General features: G+C 35.0%; 3 protein-coding genes across 3 annotated transcripts in view; 1 reads left to right on the top strand and 2 right to left on the bottom strand.

Moving 5' to 3' along the window:
* Positions 1-989, bottom strand: part of LOC107605937 (dehydrogenase/reductase SDR family member on chromosome X) — a 7,083-nt gene extending 6,094 nt beyond the window's left edge. The window contains exons 1-2 of the mRNA XM_016307887.2: positions 885-989; positions 256-576 (exon numbers count right to left, since the gene is read on the bottom strand). The gene's annotated coding sequence lies outside the window, so the exon portion shown is untranslated. The remainder of the gene's footprint in view (positions 1-255; positions 577-884) is intronic.
* LOC107605934 (cyclic nucleotide-gated ion channel 1) lies at positions 905-5,269 on the top strand (the record flags this gene model as incomplete). Its single annotated transcript, XM_021106299.1, is given in 7 exon segments — positions 905-999; positions 1,258-1,825; positions 1,934-2,146; positions 3,076-3,356; positions 3,916-4,027; positions 4,312-4,548; positions 4,627-5,269. Coding segments are annotated over 7 exon segments (2,083 nt in total), but the record flags the coding sequence as incomplete, so codon positions are not given.
* Positions 5,833-9,942, bottom strand: LOC107605938 (spermine synthase). The gene is made up of 11 exons (XM_016307891.2): positions 9,785-9,942; positions 8,514-8,734; positions 8,374-8,418; positions 7,963-8,039; positions 7,773-7,895; positions 7,397-7,501; positions 7,240-7,312; positions 7,030-7,101; positions 6,584-6,779; positions 6,365-6,494; positions 5,833-6,151 (listed from the first exon to the last, which is right to left on the bottom strand). The coding sequence occupies exons 2-11, from the start codon at positions 8,701-8,703 to the stop codon at positions 6,074-6,076; spliced, it is 1,089 nt and encodes a 362-aa protein (XP_016163377.1). The 5' UTR covers positions 8,704-8,734; positions 9,785-9,942; the 3' UTR covers positions 5,833-6,073.

The following is an 11,895-nucleotide window of genomic DNA, read 5'->3' as shown; positions in this document are numbered from 1 at the left end:
TACTCATAAAAAATAAAAAATATCATTTCTATATATAAAAGTCTGAAATATTAACAAATTTTGCATATAAATAAAATTAACAATTTAAGTATTTTTGTTACATAGAAACTATCATAAATATAGAACTAGTTTCATTTATCCGTGATTAAATTTGTCAATGTTTTAAAGTTTAATTTACTCATCAAACTTTACATCATTTCTTATAAAATCTATCTCAAAATATGCAATTATCCAGAAGGATAGATTTGGAGATACCTGGACAGTGGAAGAGTGTAAGCTGGGAGTGGCGGTGTTAGGATGGGATATCTAACTGTAAGTCTGTAACTGTAACTGTAACGGTAACGGTAACGGTAACGGTAAGCCAATAAAAGAAGGCAGGCACTTGAAAAACGTTGAATGGAAAAAAGTGGAAACCAGTTGCAGGAGTGGGGCCCGCGACAGAGAAGACTTTGTCATCCCTTCTTCACATTCACAACTACACCACCACCCTTTCCGAGAACCTTCTCATGAATCATCATCAATCAACTCATAACCCTATCTCTTCTTCTTCTTCTTCTTCTTCTTCTTCTTCAGGTTCTCACTTTGACTTCCTTTCCTTCCATAGTTACATTCTCTAGTATTTCCCTTTGCCTTGAGTACTTTATCTGTTTTATTTATTTATTTATTTTGCCTTTGATTCTGAAACACATTCTATTTAATGATTATGTATGCGCTGACAAATTTATTTGGGAAACAACTGTACATACACACATGACAGCTGTTTTCGTTGTGTGATCACCAAACAACTCCAAAAATTTGATTTTGATTCATTTTCTCAAACTTGTTATTCTGTGCACTGATTTTGTTTTCCGCTTTTTCCCCCTATTGATATTACTGTGGACCACTCTCTATCCAATCCTACTGTTTCAGGAGTAGTCGCTGAAGTTTTGATCTTCATGAACAACATATACTAACTCTCTAGGCAGCAGCTATGAATTTTCAGCAAGACAAGTTTGTTAGGTCAGTATCAACTGTCTCTAATGGTGCATGCGTTTATTTACAATGAATTTATGATGGTATTGACATTTTAGCTGTAATTGAAAGCAAGGTTTTGTTCTGTTCTATTTTTTACTGCTCTCTTAATGTACCAATTAATACAAAAATGCTTTAATAACTTCACATATAAGGTTCAACTGTACTCTTTCATAGTCCATGAAATTGTTTTGTTCAGTGGAAGATTAATGATCAACTGAGGTGTATTGTTCATGTGATGTTTAGATTTCAGGATTGGAGCTCGGAGAAGAGTTCCGAGAGCAACTATCCCACACTTAATGGAACACGATCGGGGAGAATCAGAGCCACATTTGGTTCGGTTTCAAAGAAGTTTCAAAGGGGCTTTGAGTCTAGTTCGGAAAGGATAAAGAGAATTAGGAAATCCTTCAAATCTTTGCCCTATAACAATGTTCTTGCTAAGAGTTTCAGTTCTAGAAAGAAAATCCTTGATCCGCAAGGCCCTTTCCTTCAAAGATGGAACAAGATATTTGTATTGTCTTGCCTTATTGCTGTATCACTGGATCCTTTGTTCTTCTATGTCCCCGTGATCGATGATGACAGGAAATGTCTTTCACTGGACAAAAAAATGGAAATTACAGCAACAGTTTTGAGATCTTTCTCTGATATTTTTTATATAATCCACATAATTTTCCAATTTCGTACCGGATTCATTGCTCCCTCTTCCCGAGTCTTTGGAAGAGGGGTTTTAGTTGAAGATTCTTGGGCAATAGCTATGAGGTATCTGTCATCATACTTCCTAGTTGACATTCTTGCCGTTCTTCCCCTCCCACAGGTAAAGAAAATGAAAGTCTTTTATTGTTTGACTATTTTGACTTTCATCTTCTGTATATCCTTTTAGGCGAAATTTATTTTGATTTGCCACTTGCTTAAATATTCCTAGGTGGTGATCCTAATTATCATTCCAAAGATGAAAGGGTTTGAATCATTGAATACAAAAAACTTGCTGAAGTTTGTGGTCTTCTTCCAATATGTGCCACGGTTCTTGAGAATAATTCCATTATATAAAGAGGTTACAAGGAGCTCTGGCATTCTAACTGAAACAGCTTGGGCTGGAGCTGCATTTAATCTGTTTCTTTACATGCTCGCAAGTCATGTAAGTTCATGCTGCATTTTCTTTTTCTTTTTCCTGTTTTATTATTTTTTTAAAAAATTTTGTTTACTTATTGTTCTCTACTATATGGATCTGTGGTGTAGAGTTTGTGCAAATATTAGAAGGATTTAAATGTTCTGTTAATTATCCGAAGCTCTAGACCGATAGGGGAAAACATTTGTTGCCTTGTTATATTTGGGTGCAGATCCAATACATCTGTCTGCCTAATATATTGCAAGAGTGTGCATATGAATTAGGGATGATGGCATTTTATGCCCTAAACTTTCCCAACTGCACAAAATTGGTCGCATCAGCTAGTTTTCCATCAATTTTTAACAAAGTTTAGGATGGCAAATAATTTGCGCAACCTAAAGTTCAAAGGATGTATAGTGCAATTAACTTATAAATTATATGCCTTAAGTTTAGACATGTTGATTCGCGAAGTTCCTTGTCAATCATTCAAGGTCATGTTTCCTAATCATGTATAGATGAGTGTAAAAAATTCTCTTGCACCTGTCTCTATATGTCAATTTGGATAATTTTTTGTAACGAAAAGCTTGTGAAAATCATAACAGAGCACACTTAGTCAGAGCCATGCCTTAGTGGACAGAGTAGACACATGGTTGGACACACATGTACATCTTGGACGTTGTGTTAGATGTTATGTGACACCTAACTGACCTAAGAAATTCTTTTGTATTGTTCATGCCATGCCTCTCATCCATCCTTGTTAAAGTCTTTGTGGATTCTGTTTTTTTTTTTTTTTTCCCGAATCCTCAGCCTAAAATCAATATATTTTGGTTAATATGTAGCATATCTAGAGTAGATGTGACTGATGTTTGGTATCTTTACGGAAAATGATCTTATTTATAAAAGTTGAAAATAATATCATTGGCATATCTTCTGATTTCTGAGTTTACTTGTTGCTCTAGGTTCTTGGTGCCTTTTGGTACTTGTTTTCTATAGAAAGAGAAACCACATGCTGGCAAAATGCCTGTCGAAGAACCAAGTGTAACAAGGCAGAAATATACTGTGATGATTATCGGGGCTCAATCTCGACATTATTAAATAATTCTTGCCCGATACAGCAGCCAAATACAACACTCTTCGATTTTGGAATATTCCTTGATGCCCTTCAATCTGGCGTTGTGGCGTCAGAAGATTTCCCACAGAAATTCTTTTATTGTTTTTGGTGGGGCCTTCAGAATTTGAGGTATGTTGTAGTGTTTCTATTGTCAGTATGTGCTATACTGCTATTAACTATTTTAGTTATGAAGTAACTGTACTGTGTTCAATTGTCTGTATGATTTGATTTGGATATGACCAGATTAACTTGATATCAACTATGAGTGTTATGAAAGCAACTTGTAGCTGCACCAGCTCTCTGTATGCTTTTCTTATAATTTACAAATTGTTTATTAATATTGTTGCTTCGTTCACTGACTCCTTCGCTCAAAAGCATCCTCCGTTAAAATTAGTGTATGCATACCCAGGTGCATGTTTGTGTCAAATTCAGGTTTTTGTGGGCGGTTAGGCATGTAACGATTGTAGATATAATGGATTGGTTTGCCATGTCTGATTCTGTCTCAAACTGGAGATAATTTTCAATGACAAATATTGGATAATCTGAAGCATGGGGATGATGTTAGTCTGATTTGGTGCTGCAGAGTGGAAATTGGTTTTGGCTTTGTTTTGGACATGTTTAATGCCTTGATATAGATGTAAATATTGAGCATAGTTTTACTAAGTTAAGCTGGATTTCTTTTTTGCAGTTCTCTTGGGCAGAACTTGAAAACGAGTACCTATGTATGGGAGATCTGCTTTGCAATCTTCATTTCTATTGCTGGTTTGGTACTGTTTTCATTTCTCATCGGAAATATGCAGGTTAGTACCAAATATATTTTGTATTTTAATGATTTAACAATACTGACAATGATGATTTATTGATTTTGGAATAACTCTTGATTTCAAGAACCATATTTCCCTCGAGTTCTATCCCTTTTTTGTGTAATGGAGTCTTCTACTGCTAGTTGAACTTCGATTTTCCCTATCGGATACTTCTCTCAGAAAATAGGTGCTATTAGGTCACTAAAAATATTGGTCATCATATTGCACATTTCTACATGTTAAATAGTTTTAATTCACCAAGGATACTTTTCCTTAAACAGACATATCTGCAATCAACAACAACCAGGTTGGAGGAGATGAGAGTGAAAAGGAGAGATGCAGAACAGTGGATGTCTCATCGCTTACTCCCCGACAGCCTGAGAGAGAGAATCAGACGACACGAACAGTACAAATGGCAAGAAACCAGAGGTGTTGATGAAGACAATTTGATCCGCGATCTTCCCAAGGATTTAAGAAGGGACATTAAACGTCATCTTTGCTTGGCTTTGCTGATGAGAGTAAGCTTGGAAAATGAAAATGTAGTCAGTCATGCACTTCCCATATAATATTCTAATTTAGCATGAACTTTTTTGAAGGTGCCAATGTTTGAGAAAATGGATGAGCAACTTTTAGATGCAATGTGTGACCGTCTCAAGCCAGTGCTGTACACAGAAGAAAGCTGCATTGTCCGCGAAGGAGATCCGGTTGACGAGATGCTCTTCATAATGCGAGGAAAGCTATTGACTGTGACAACAAATGGTGGGAGAACAGGTTTCTTTAACTCGGAATATCTAAAGGCCGGAGACTTCTGTGGAGAAGAGCTCCTCACATGGGCACTAGATCCTAATCCCTCATCCAATCTTCCCACCTCAACTAGGACCGTCCAAACTCTTTCAGAGGTGGAAGCATTCGCTCTAAAGGCCGACGACTTGAAGTTCGTTGCATCTCAATTCCGGCGACTTCACAGCAAGCAGCTTCGCCACACTTTCAGGTTCTACTCGCAGCAATGGCGCACTTGGGCTGCTTGTTTCATACAAGCGGCGTGGAGGCGTTACAGCAAACGGAAGCTGGAAGAGAGTCTTAGGGAAGACGAGAATAGGCTGCAAGATGCATTGGCCAAGGCTGGTGGTAGCTCACCGAGTCTTGGCGCCACAATATATGCATCTAGATTCGCAGCGAATGCTCTTAGAGCTATTCGTAGAAATGGTACTAGGAAGAGCCGGGTGCCAGAGAGATTACTTATATATATAAAGTTTCCGATTGTAGTGAATGTTAGATTGGGACTTGGGAGGAGTATTAGAAAAAAAGCAAATGTCGAAGTGGTGTTCGGAGTTGTTTTTTCTTCTCATTTTATCTTATTTTATTTCTTCGTATAGATGAATATGTAACAATATCCTTCAGTCAAAAAAAGAAAACATAAGACAAGGTCTTAAGTTGGAGTCTCGTAGAGAAAATATTAGTATTTGACTGACCTGTGATTTTTTTCTTCGCCATTAAGTCCCTATCATTATTATCTATAGAGATTATCTATATTTTTGTCATGATTCAATTACCAAATAAACCCAGAGTTGAGATCTTAAAAGGCACGAAGAAAAGAAAAGAAAAGATAAAGAAACACTATTAAGGTATTAATATTTGATAGTTTATCATGGCTTTTCCTAAATCAGAGATAACAGAAAGATCAAGTAAATAATATTACCACTCGTAATCTTTTTCTGTTTAATTTTTTAAAATTATTCTCTAAATTAATAAGGAATCAATTTATAGTTACAATAACAGGTTTCTAGAAATTCACATTTGCATCGGCAAATTATTATTACCACATCATAATTTTATATATATATATGTAACGCATGTAAACACGCTTACAAGCATAAAACCAAAAAGAGTAAGTAAACAACAAAGACAAAGCAACCTAAAATTGCCAGATTTTAACATAAGAGTCAATCTCCATATACAGAATTTGGTCTTAACAACACAAATAATCTCAACAATTTTTAACCAAGATTTTTGGAGAGGCTACAACACACAAACATGCCTTGTTTACTGATCAAGCTTATCTCGCAGCAAGCTCACCTCCCTCTTCAGAAATGTGGGCAATGCAAAAGCAGCTGAATGCATCTGCACAACAACAGAAAGAGGTGTATAATGTTGCAAATATGTTGGACTCCCATCTCACAAAACAGCACTATCTCACATGAAAAGCATAACAAGATTTTTAAATTGTAGAATCGTCCGAGCTAGTAGAAATTATGTAAAATCAGTTGACACGTTTAAAATCGTAATATCGAAAGATTTTAATAATTTAATCGAGATTCTAGCTACTATGCTCACCTGTGAGTTATAGAACCGAAGTTCTCTTCCATGCTTATCAGCACCTTTTATCTTTTCGATGGGGTTGATGGGCTTCACAAAATCAACAGGAGGCCCCTTTGTCGAGCACAGAAGAAAGCCTATAACGCCACTACATGCCAACAACAAAGGTATTAGAAGAAGCTCAAATTAGAGAAGAATGCAAATTTATGGCTAATTAAAGTGTGGAAAGTAGAATACCTTGGATATGTTGGAACACTTGCCCATGCATAGTGTACAGAACCTTTGAATGTTTCTTGACAAATGGAAATCATGTCTTGAATAAGGTGTGTATGAAGCCACATGCTTTCAGCCATATTACAAAGAACTCCACCAGGCCTTAAAGCTTTAGCTATTGTATCAAAAAATGGTTTCTCTACAAGTTCCTGAGCAGGACCTACATAACCATGGTTGATCATCAAAACCTTAATATGTAATTACCATACCACTAATTACTTTAAAATTAGTGGATCGATTTCAACTAACAGCTGATCAACAATTAAAAAAGCGTGTAGCACGAAATTTGTGAAAACAGCGTTTAAAATAGAACACCTCAAAAACACTAAGTTTCATCCCTTAATGACGAATCTTGTATTCATTGTTGACTAGAATGTTTAATGAAATATATTGTTCAAAGAATGACATACCGACAGGGTCCGAGGAATCAACAATGATGGCATCATACTTTCCTTCAGGAGCACGTTTAAGAAAATCAACAGCTGCCAAAAGGTGAAAGATGTCAAATAAAGGTTTTTATGCAACTGTATAGTCTTCGATCAATGAATATACATCCATAGAATTGGAAACTCCAAAAAGAGTGATAACAAAAGAATATTTGAAAATAGAACTATGCATACCATCACCAACATGCAGGTGTACTCGAGGATCTTCAAACCCAATGGCTAACTCCGGAAAATACTTCCTAGATACCTGCAAGATAACAATTGCAAGAAGTTGTTCTTATCAACAAAATATAGTGTACATAAAAATGATTTCAGTTATGCTATTACTTACATCAATAACCATCTTATCTATCTCACAAATATCAATGTGTTCAACAGAGCTGTGGCGGGATACTTCTCTTAGAACCCCACCATCTCCTCCACCAACAACTAAAACCTGAAACAACATCACAAAAACCATTTTTAGCAAATTATAAAAACAAAACAAAACAAAAGGGGAAAAGTTACTAAAATAGCGACAAAAAAAAAAGGCGCACGCACACACTAAAGGAAATCAAATATTTTAACTGGTGACTATACATGAAGCCAGCATTTGCAAAATTACATAGGAGCTGAAAACACAAATACATTATGTTGGGAAAATCAGAAACCGTATAAGTTGGGAGATCGGGATCAACCACAAAAAACATTGCATCAAATTGACTCACATTTTTGGGGGACTCAATTGAACAAAGGGGAAGATGAGCAATCATCTCCTGATAAGCGCATTCATCCTTCTCAGTCAACTGAACAATCCCGTCAAGCACCAGCACTTTCCCATATGCCGCCGACTGCAAAAAACAGATTAGGTAATTGCTTATGAAAATAAATTAGAGAACAATGTGGAAGATGCTGAACCTGAAAAACCAAGACTTCTTGGTACTCTGACTTTTCCTTGAAGAGGATCTCCTCAACTTTGATGGAATGAGCTTCTCCTAAAAGTAGGCACCAAACCCGTCAGCGGTATTCATATGCATAAAAGATGAAGCAGCACACTTGACAAAGTGATTTTGATGTGTCCATAGAAAAGGATATTTGGTAAGAATTGAAATTTCAAAAAAGCAAGAGGTAATGATGCATGTTAACAATTGAATATATGAAAGGACTCCAAAATATTTAGTGCCAAAAAATTCTAGAAAATAAATTTTCAAAGGTAAGGGTCGACCATGACCAGCATCAAAAGAAGAATTACTATCACCATTACAAATTCAAAAGTTTGTAATTATTGTGATCAAACATCATAGTCATGCAAGTGTATGTATCACACACCTGGCCACATTGGATTGTTAAAATATTGAACTTTCCTTGACTTGCCTGAAAAAAGAGATGAAGTGGAAGTAAGTAATAAAGTAAAATTTTAGTCCAATGTACTCTCACAATGAATTCAAAACGAAATAGCAGATAATGACCAGAATGAGTCTGAGATGCCGAGAACCAGCCAGAAACAACAGTGGAATGACACTTTGCCTCAGACTCAGGGGATGAAGCCAAAGCCTTCAAACAACAGGAAGGAATTTCCTTTCCTACACCATTCCCGTTACTCGCCTTCCCATCCATAGTCTTCTGGCATCCCAAACCTCTTCCTGCGCCGTCCTCCATAGATGATTTTTTTCTTATCTGGCTCCAGTCTCTGTAATAATAACAAATCTAGATATTACAAGCAGAAAAAAAATGATAATGGATTAACCCCAAACCAAGCAGTTACCAAAAAAGGCTCACGTTTAAATTCCAAAGGAAAATAATCTCCATAAGCATTAATGTACTATACCAAATCCGAAAAGAATTTCCTGTATTTTTATCTTCTGTTTCTATAAATAAAATTTTGACATTTATTAACTTTTGTAATCTTGTTTCTAAAGAAATTCTGGGTGTGCAATATCTTTTCAAAGCAAAATGGACACAAAATCACAACTTGATTTGAGTAATTTAAAGTAGCAGAATCTGCAGGTCGATATCAGTCTCCAAAAGTAACAACAAATCTTGGTTATTGCTGAATCAATCATTCACTCATGACTCATTCTAGCTTCCAGGTACCAAAGCAGTACATGTACAGAGCAAGGAAATCATGATAAATCAAATATATTTTATTTCTCAGATAAGTTAAAGGACCTGGTTCGAGTGGATCCCATTTCCCATGTAATCATAAAAAGCAACATAGCACACCACTTGACACTTAGTGACACTATAAATATTATTATTAGTAGTATAAAATACCTTCACCAGAAAGCATGGTGAAACAAGACGAAGAATTTAAAAAAAGAAAGAAAGAAAAAAGAAATACTTGTTGCAGAATATGACAGAACAGTGTAAGAAGCATGATGTTCTTAGAGTGGACCCTTGAAAAACCTCAAAGTTTTATTATTTCTTTTTAGCAGAACCACAATAATCAAACAAATAAATAAAGACACTAGGGTTTTAGTGGTTTAGTGCAGCTCAAAACAGAAAAATAAAATAAGAGAAGCAAACTCAGAAATTGAAGAGAGTTTCGATGAGCAAAAGGGAAGGGAACAAGAAAAAGCAAAGAACTTTGGAAGAAACTTAGTAAAGCAAAAACCCCTCAAAAATGGGGAAAATACAATAAAAAGTAAATGTAACAGAGAGGGTGAAAAACACGATGAGATGATGATGATGATGATAATGATAACGATGATGATGAGAGTGAGAGAGGATTAAGAGTTACCAGGCGTGAGTGTCGGTGAGAGAGAAAGAAGAAGTTGTTGGCACTACCACTCTATCCAACTTCTAAAGCTTTGCTTTTTGCAGGGAAATGGAGTCCTTAATTTATAAGCCACGGCATTGTATTCAATTTTATTTTATTTTATTTTTGTGTTATGCTTTTTTTCTTTTTCTTTTTCTTTTTGAAGGAAAAATTAAAAAAAAAGTAAAGAATTTTTTTAGTTTTTTTACAATATCTTCAAGTTCAGTGAGATGAGAACTAATTTGTCACATATTAAAATTCTATATAAAAGTTTATCAGATTGTTGTATATATAAAATGCGATTTTAATCCTTTATAAATTATTATATACATAAGACAGTATTTAAAATTTTAAATTAAATACTTACTTAAATATATTAATAAATTAATCACTATATTAATTTTTTTTAATTTTTTAAAGAATAAATAATTATTTTTTATTATGAAATATTGGACACTAATAAAACTGACCATGAAAATTAAGACTAAAGTTATATCCATCTAATAATTTCATTTGACAAAAATTACTAATTATTAAATTTTTATTCATAATTTCGTAAATACTTTTTCATTTTCTCTTTTTTCGTTATCCTCTTTTCATAATCACCGTCACCTCTCGTGTAAAATCTACCATGAATAAATTACTATTTGTACCCATGAAAGATATAAATGCTGACAAATGTATCTATATAAAAATAAAACGACAATTATAACCATAGAAAATGGCTTATGTGTGCCAAAAATATCCTAATAGACCAATTGCGTAACCAATGTCCGAGTACTTTTGGCACACAAATGCCATTTCCATAGTTACAATTATTGTTTTATTTTATATGTGTACATTTGTCGGCGTCTGTATCTTTCATATATATAAATGGTAATTTATTCAATCTACAATCTAACCAAATTTACTCATCGATTCTCATCTCTTCCAATTGCATCTTAGCACAATCACCACAAAATTCAAATCATAACAATAATTTTGGATATGTAATTGGAGTTTCAGGAACTTTTGCAATGAAACTCGCTTACATTCACTCTCTTTTTGTTACCTGGAGTGAAAGATTATAGAAGTTCAACACTCAACACTATTGGTATTTCTTTCTACATTGTTCGGTTTTTCAAATGGCTCACCTTCTCCACACTCCTTTCCTTCCTTCTTCTTCCTCCTCTGTTGCCCTTCGTCGCAACTTGACCTCCTCGAGCACTTGTAGCCCTCTAGCGACTCCCGACGTGGTTCGCGTCAAGATATGGGAGATCTTCATACCGTTACTAAACTCAACCATGATGAAAAAAAAGATTGTGTCCTGGATGAAATTTGAGGGCAACAAGCTCTCCAAGAGGTGAAACCTTCTACGATGGTTACCTCGTCGCCATCATGATTAATGAGAGCGGTGTCGTGGACGGAATTGAACAAGCAAAGTCCTAAACACAGTTACCTTCATCGGCTTCTTCTTCTGCTTCGTCTTCTCGAGCACCTCTTCAACCACCATCTCCACTTCTCCAGGCCCGCCGCGAAGGTTTCATCATTTGCATCATCAAACTCCACCTCTTTCACTATTTTGCTGGCAAATGTTTGGATTGTTAATAGAAATTCTCAACTATGGAGTGATCCAACACAATTTAAGCCATATAAAGATTTAAAAAAGAAGAGGAAATTGATAAGTTGATTCCGTTTGAATGGAAAAAAATAATTTGCTTTAGAATCGATTTAGAAAAACGTACCGTTACTTTGACTTTAGAATTATTGATTTAATGTTTGAATGAAAATGAACGATTGAAGAACAAGTTGATATAATTGAAGAAGAAGGTGGAGAGATGACGAGATGGCAAGAGTTTTGATAGAGAGGTGGCGGCGGTTGATTCAGAGACAGCTGCGAATGTAGTGACGGCTACAGTAGATGAAAAATTACAAAGTCTACGAGTGAGTGACAAAAAGAAAAAATAGATGAATCAATTCGGTAAAGGAGGAATATTTACTGAAATATAAACAAAAATTTAACAATTGATTACTTTTATCGAATAAAACTTATCTTATATTAATATAACTTTAATTTTAATTTTTTATGATTAATTTTATTAATGTCTAAATCT

The sequence above is a fragment of the Arachis ipaensis genome, chromosome B07 (assembly GCF_000816755.2).
Source record: "Arachis ipaensis cultivar K30076 chromosome B07, Araip1.1, whole genome shotgun sequence".
In the NCBI taxonomy this organism is placed as follows: domain Eukaryota; kingdom Viridiplantae; phylum Streptophyta; class Magnoliopsida; order Fabales; family Fabaceae; genus Arachis; species Arachis ipaensis.
Note: the sequence above shows the minus strand (reverse complement) of the source record. Positions and strands in the feature narration are given on the sequence as shown.

What these genes read in the sequence shown, in the direction of transcription:
- LOC107605938 (XM_016307891.2), bottom strand. Translation starts at nt 8,703, where the DNA reads ATGGAGGACGGCGCAGGAAGAGGTTTGGGATGCCAGAAGACTATGGAT. An exon ending in AAGAAGTCTTGGTTTTTCAG is followed by an intron (nt 7,896 to 7,962) that starts GTTCAGCATCTT and finishes TGTTTTTTGCAG; the next exon opens with TCGGCGGCATATGGGAAAGT. An exon ending in ACACCTGCATGTTGGTGATG is followed by an intron (nt 7,102 to 7,239) that starts GTATGCATAGTT and finishes ACCTTTTGGCAG; the next exon opens with CTGTTGATTTTCTTAAACGT.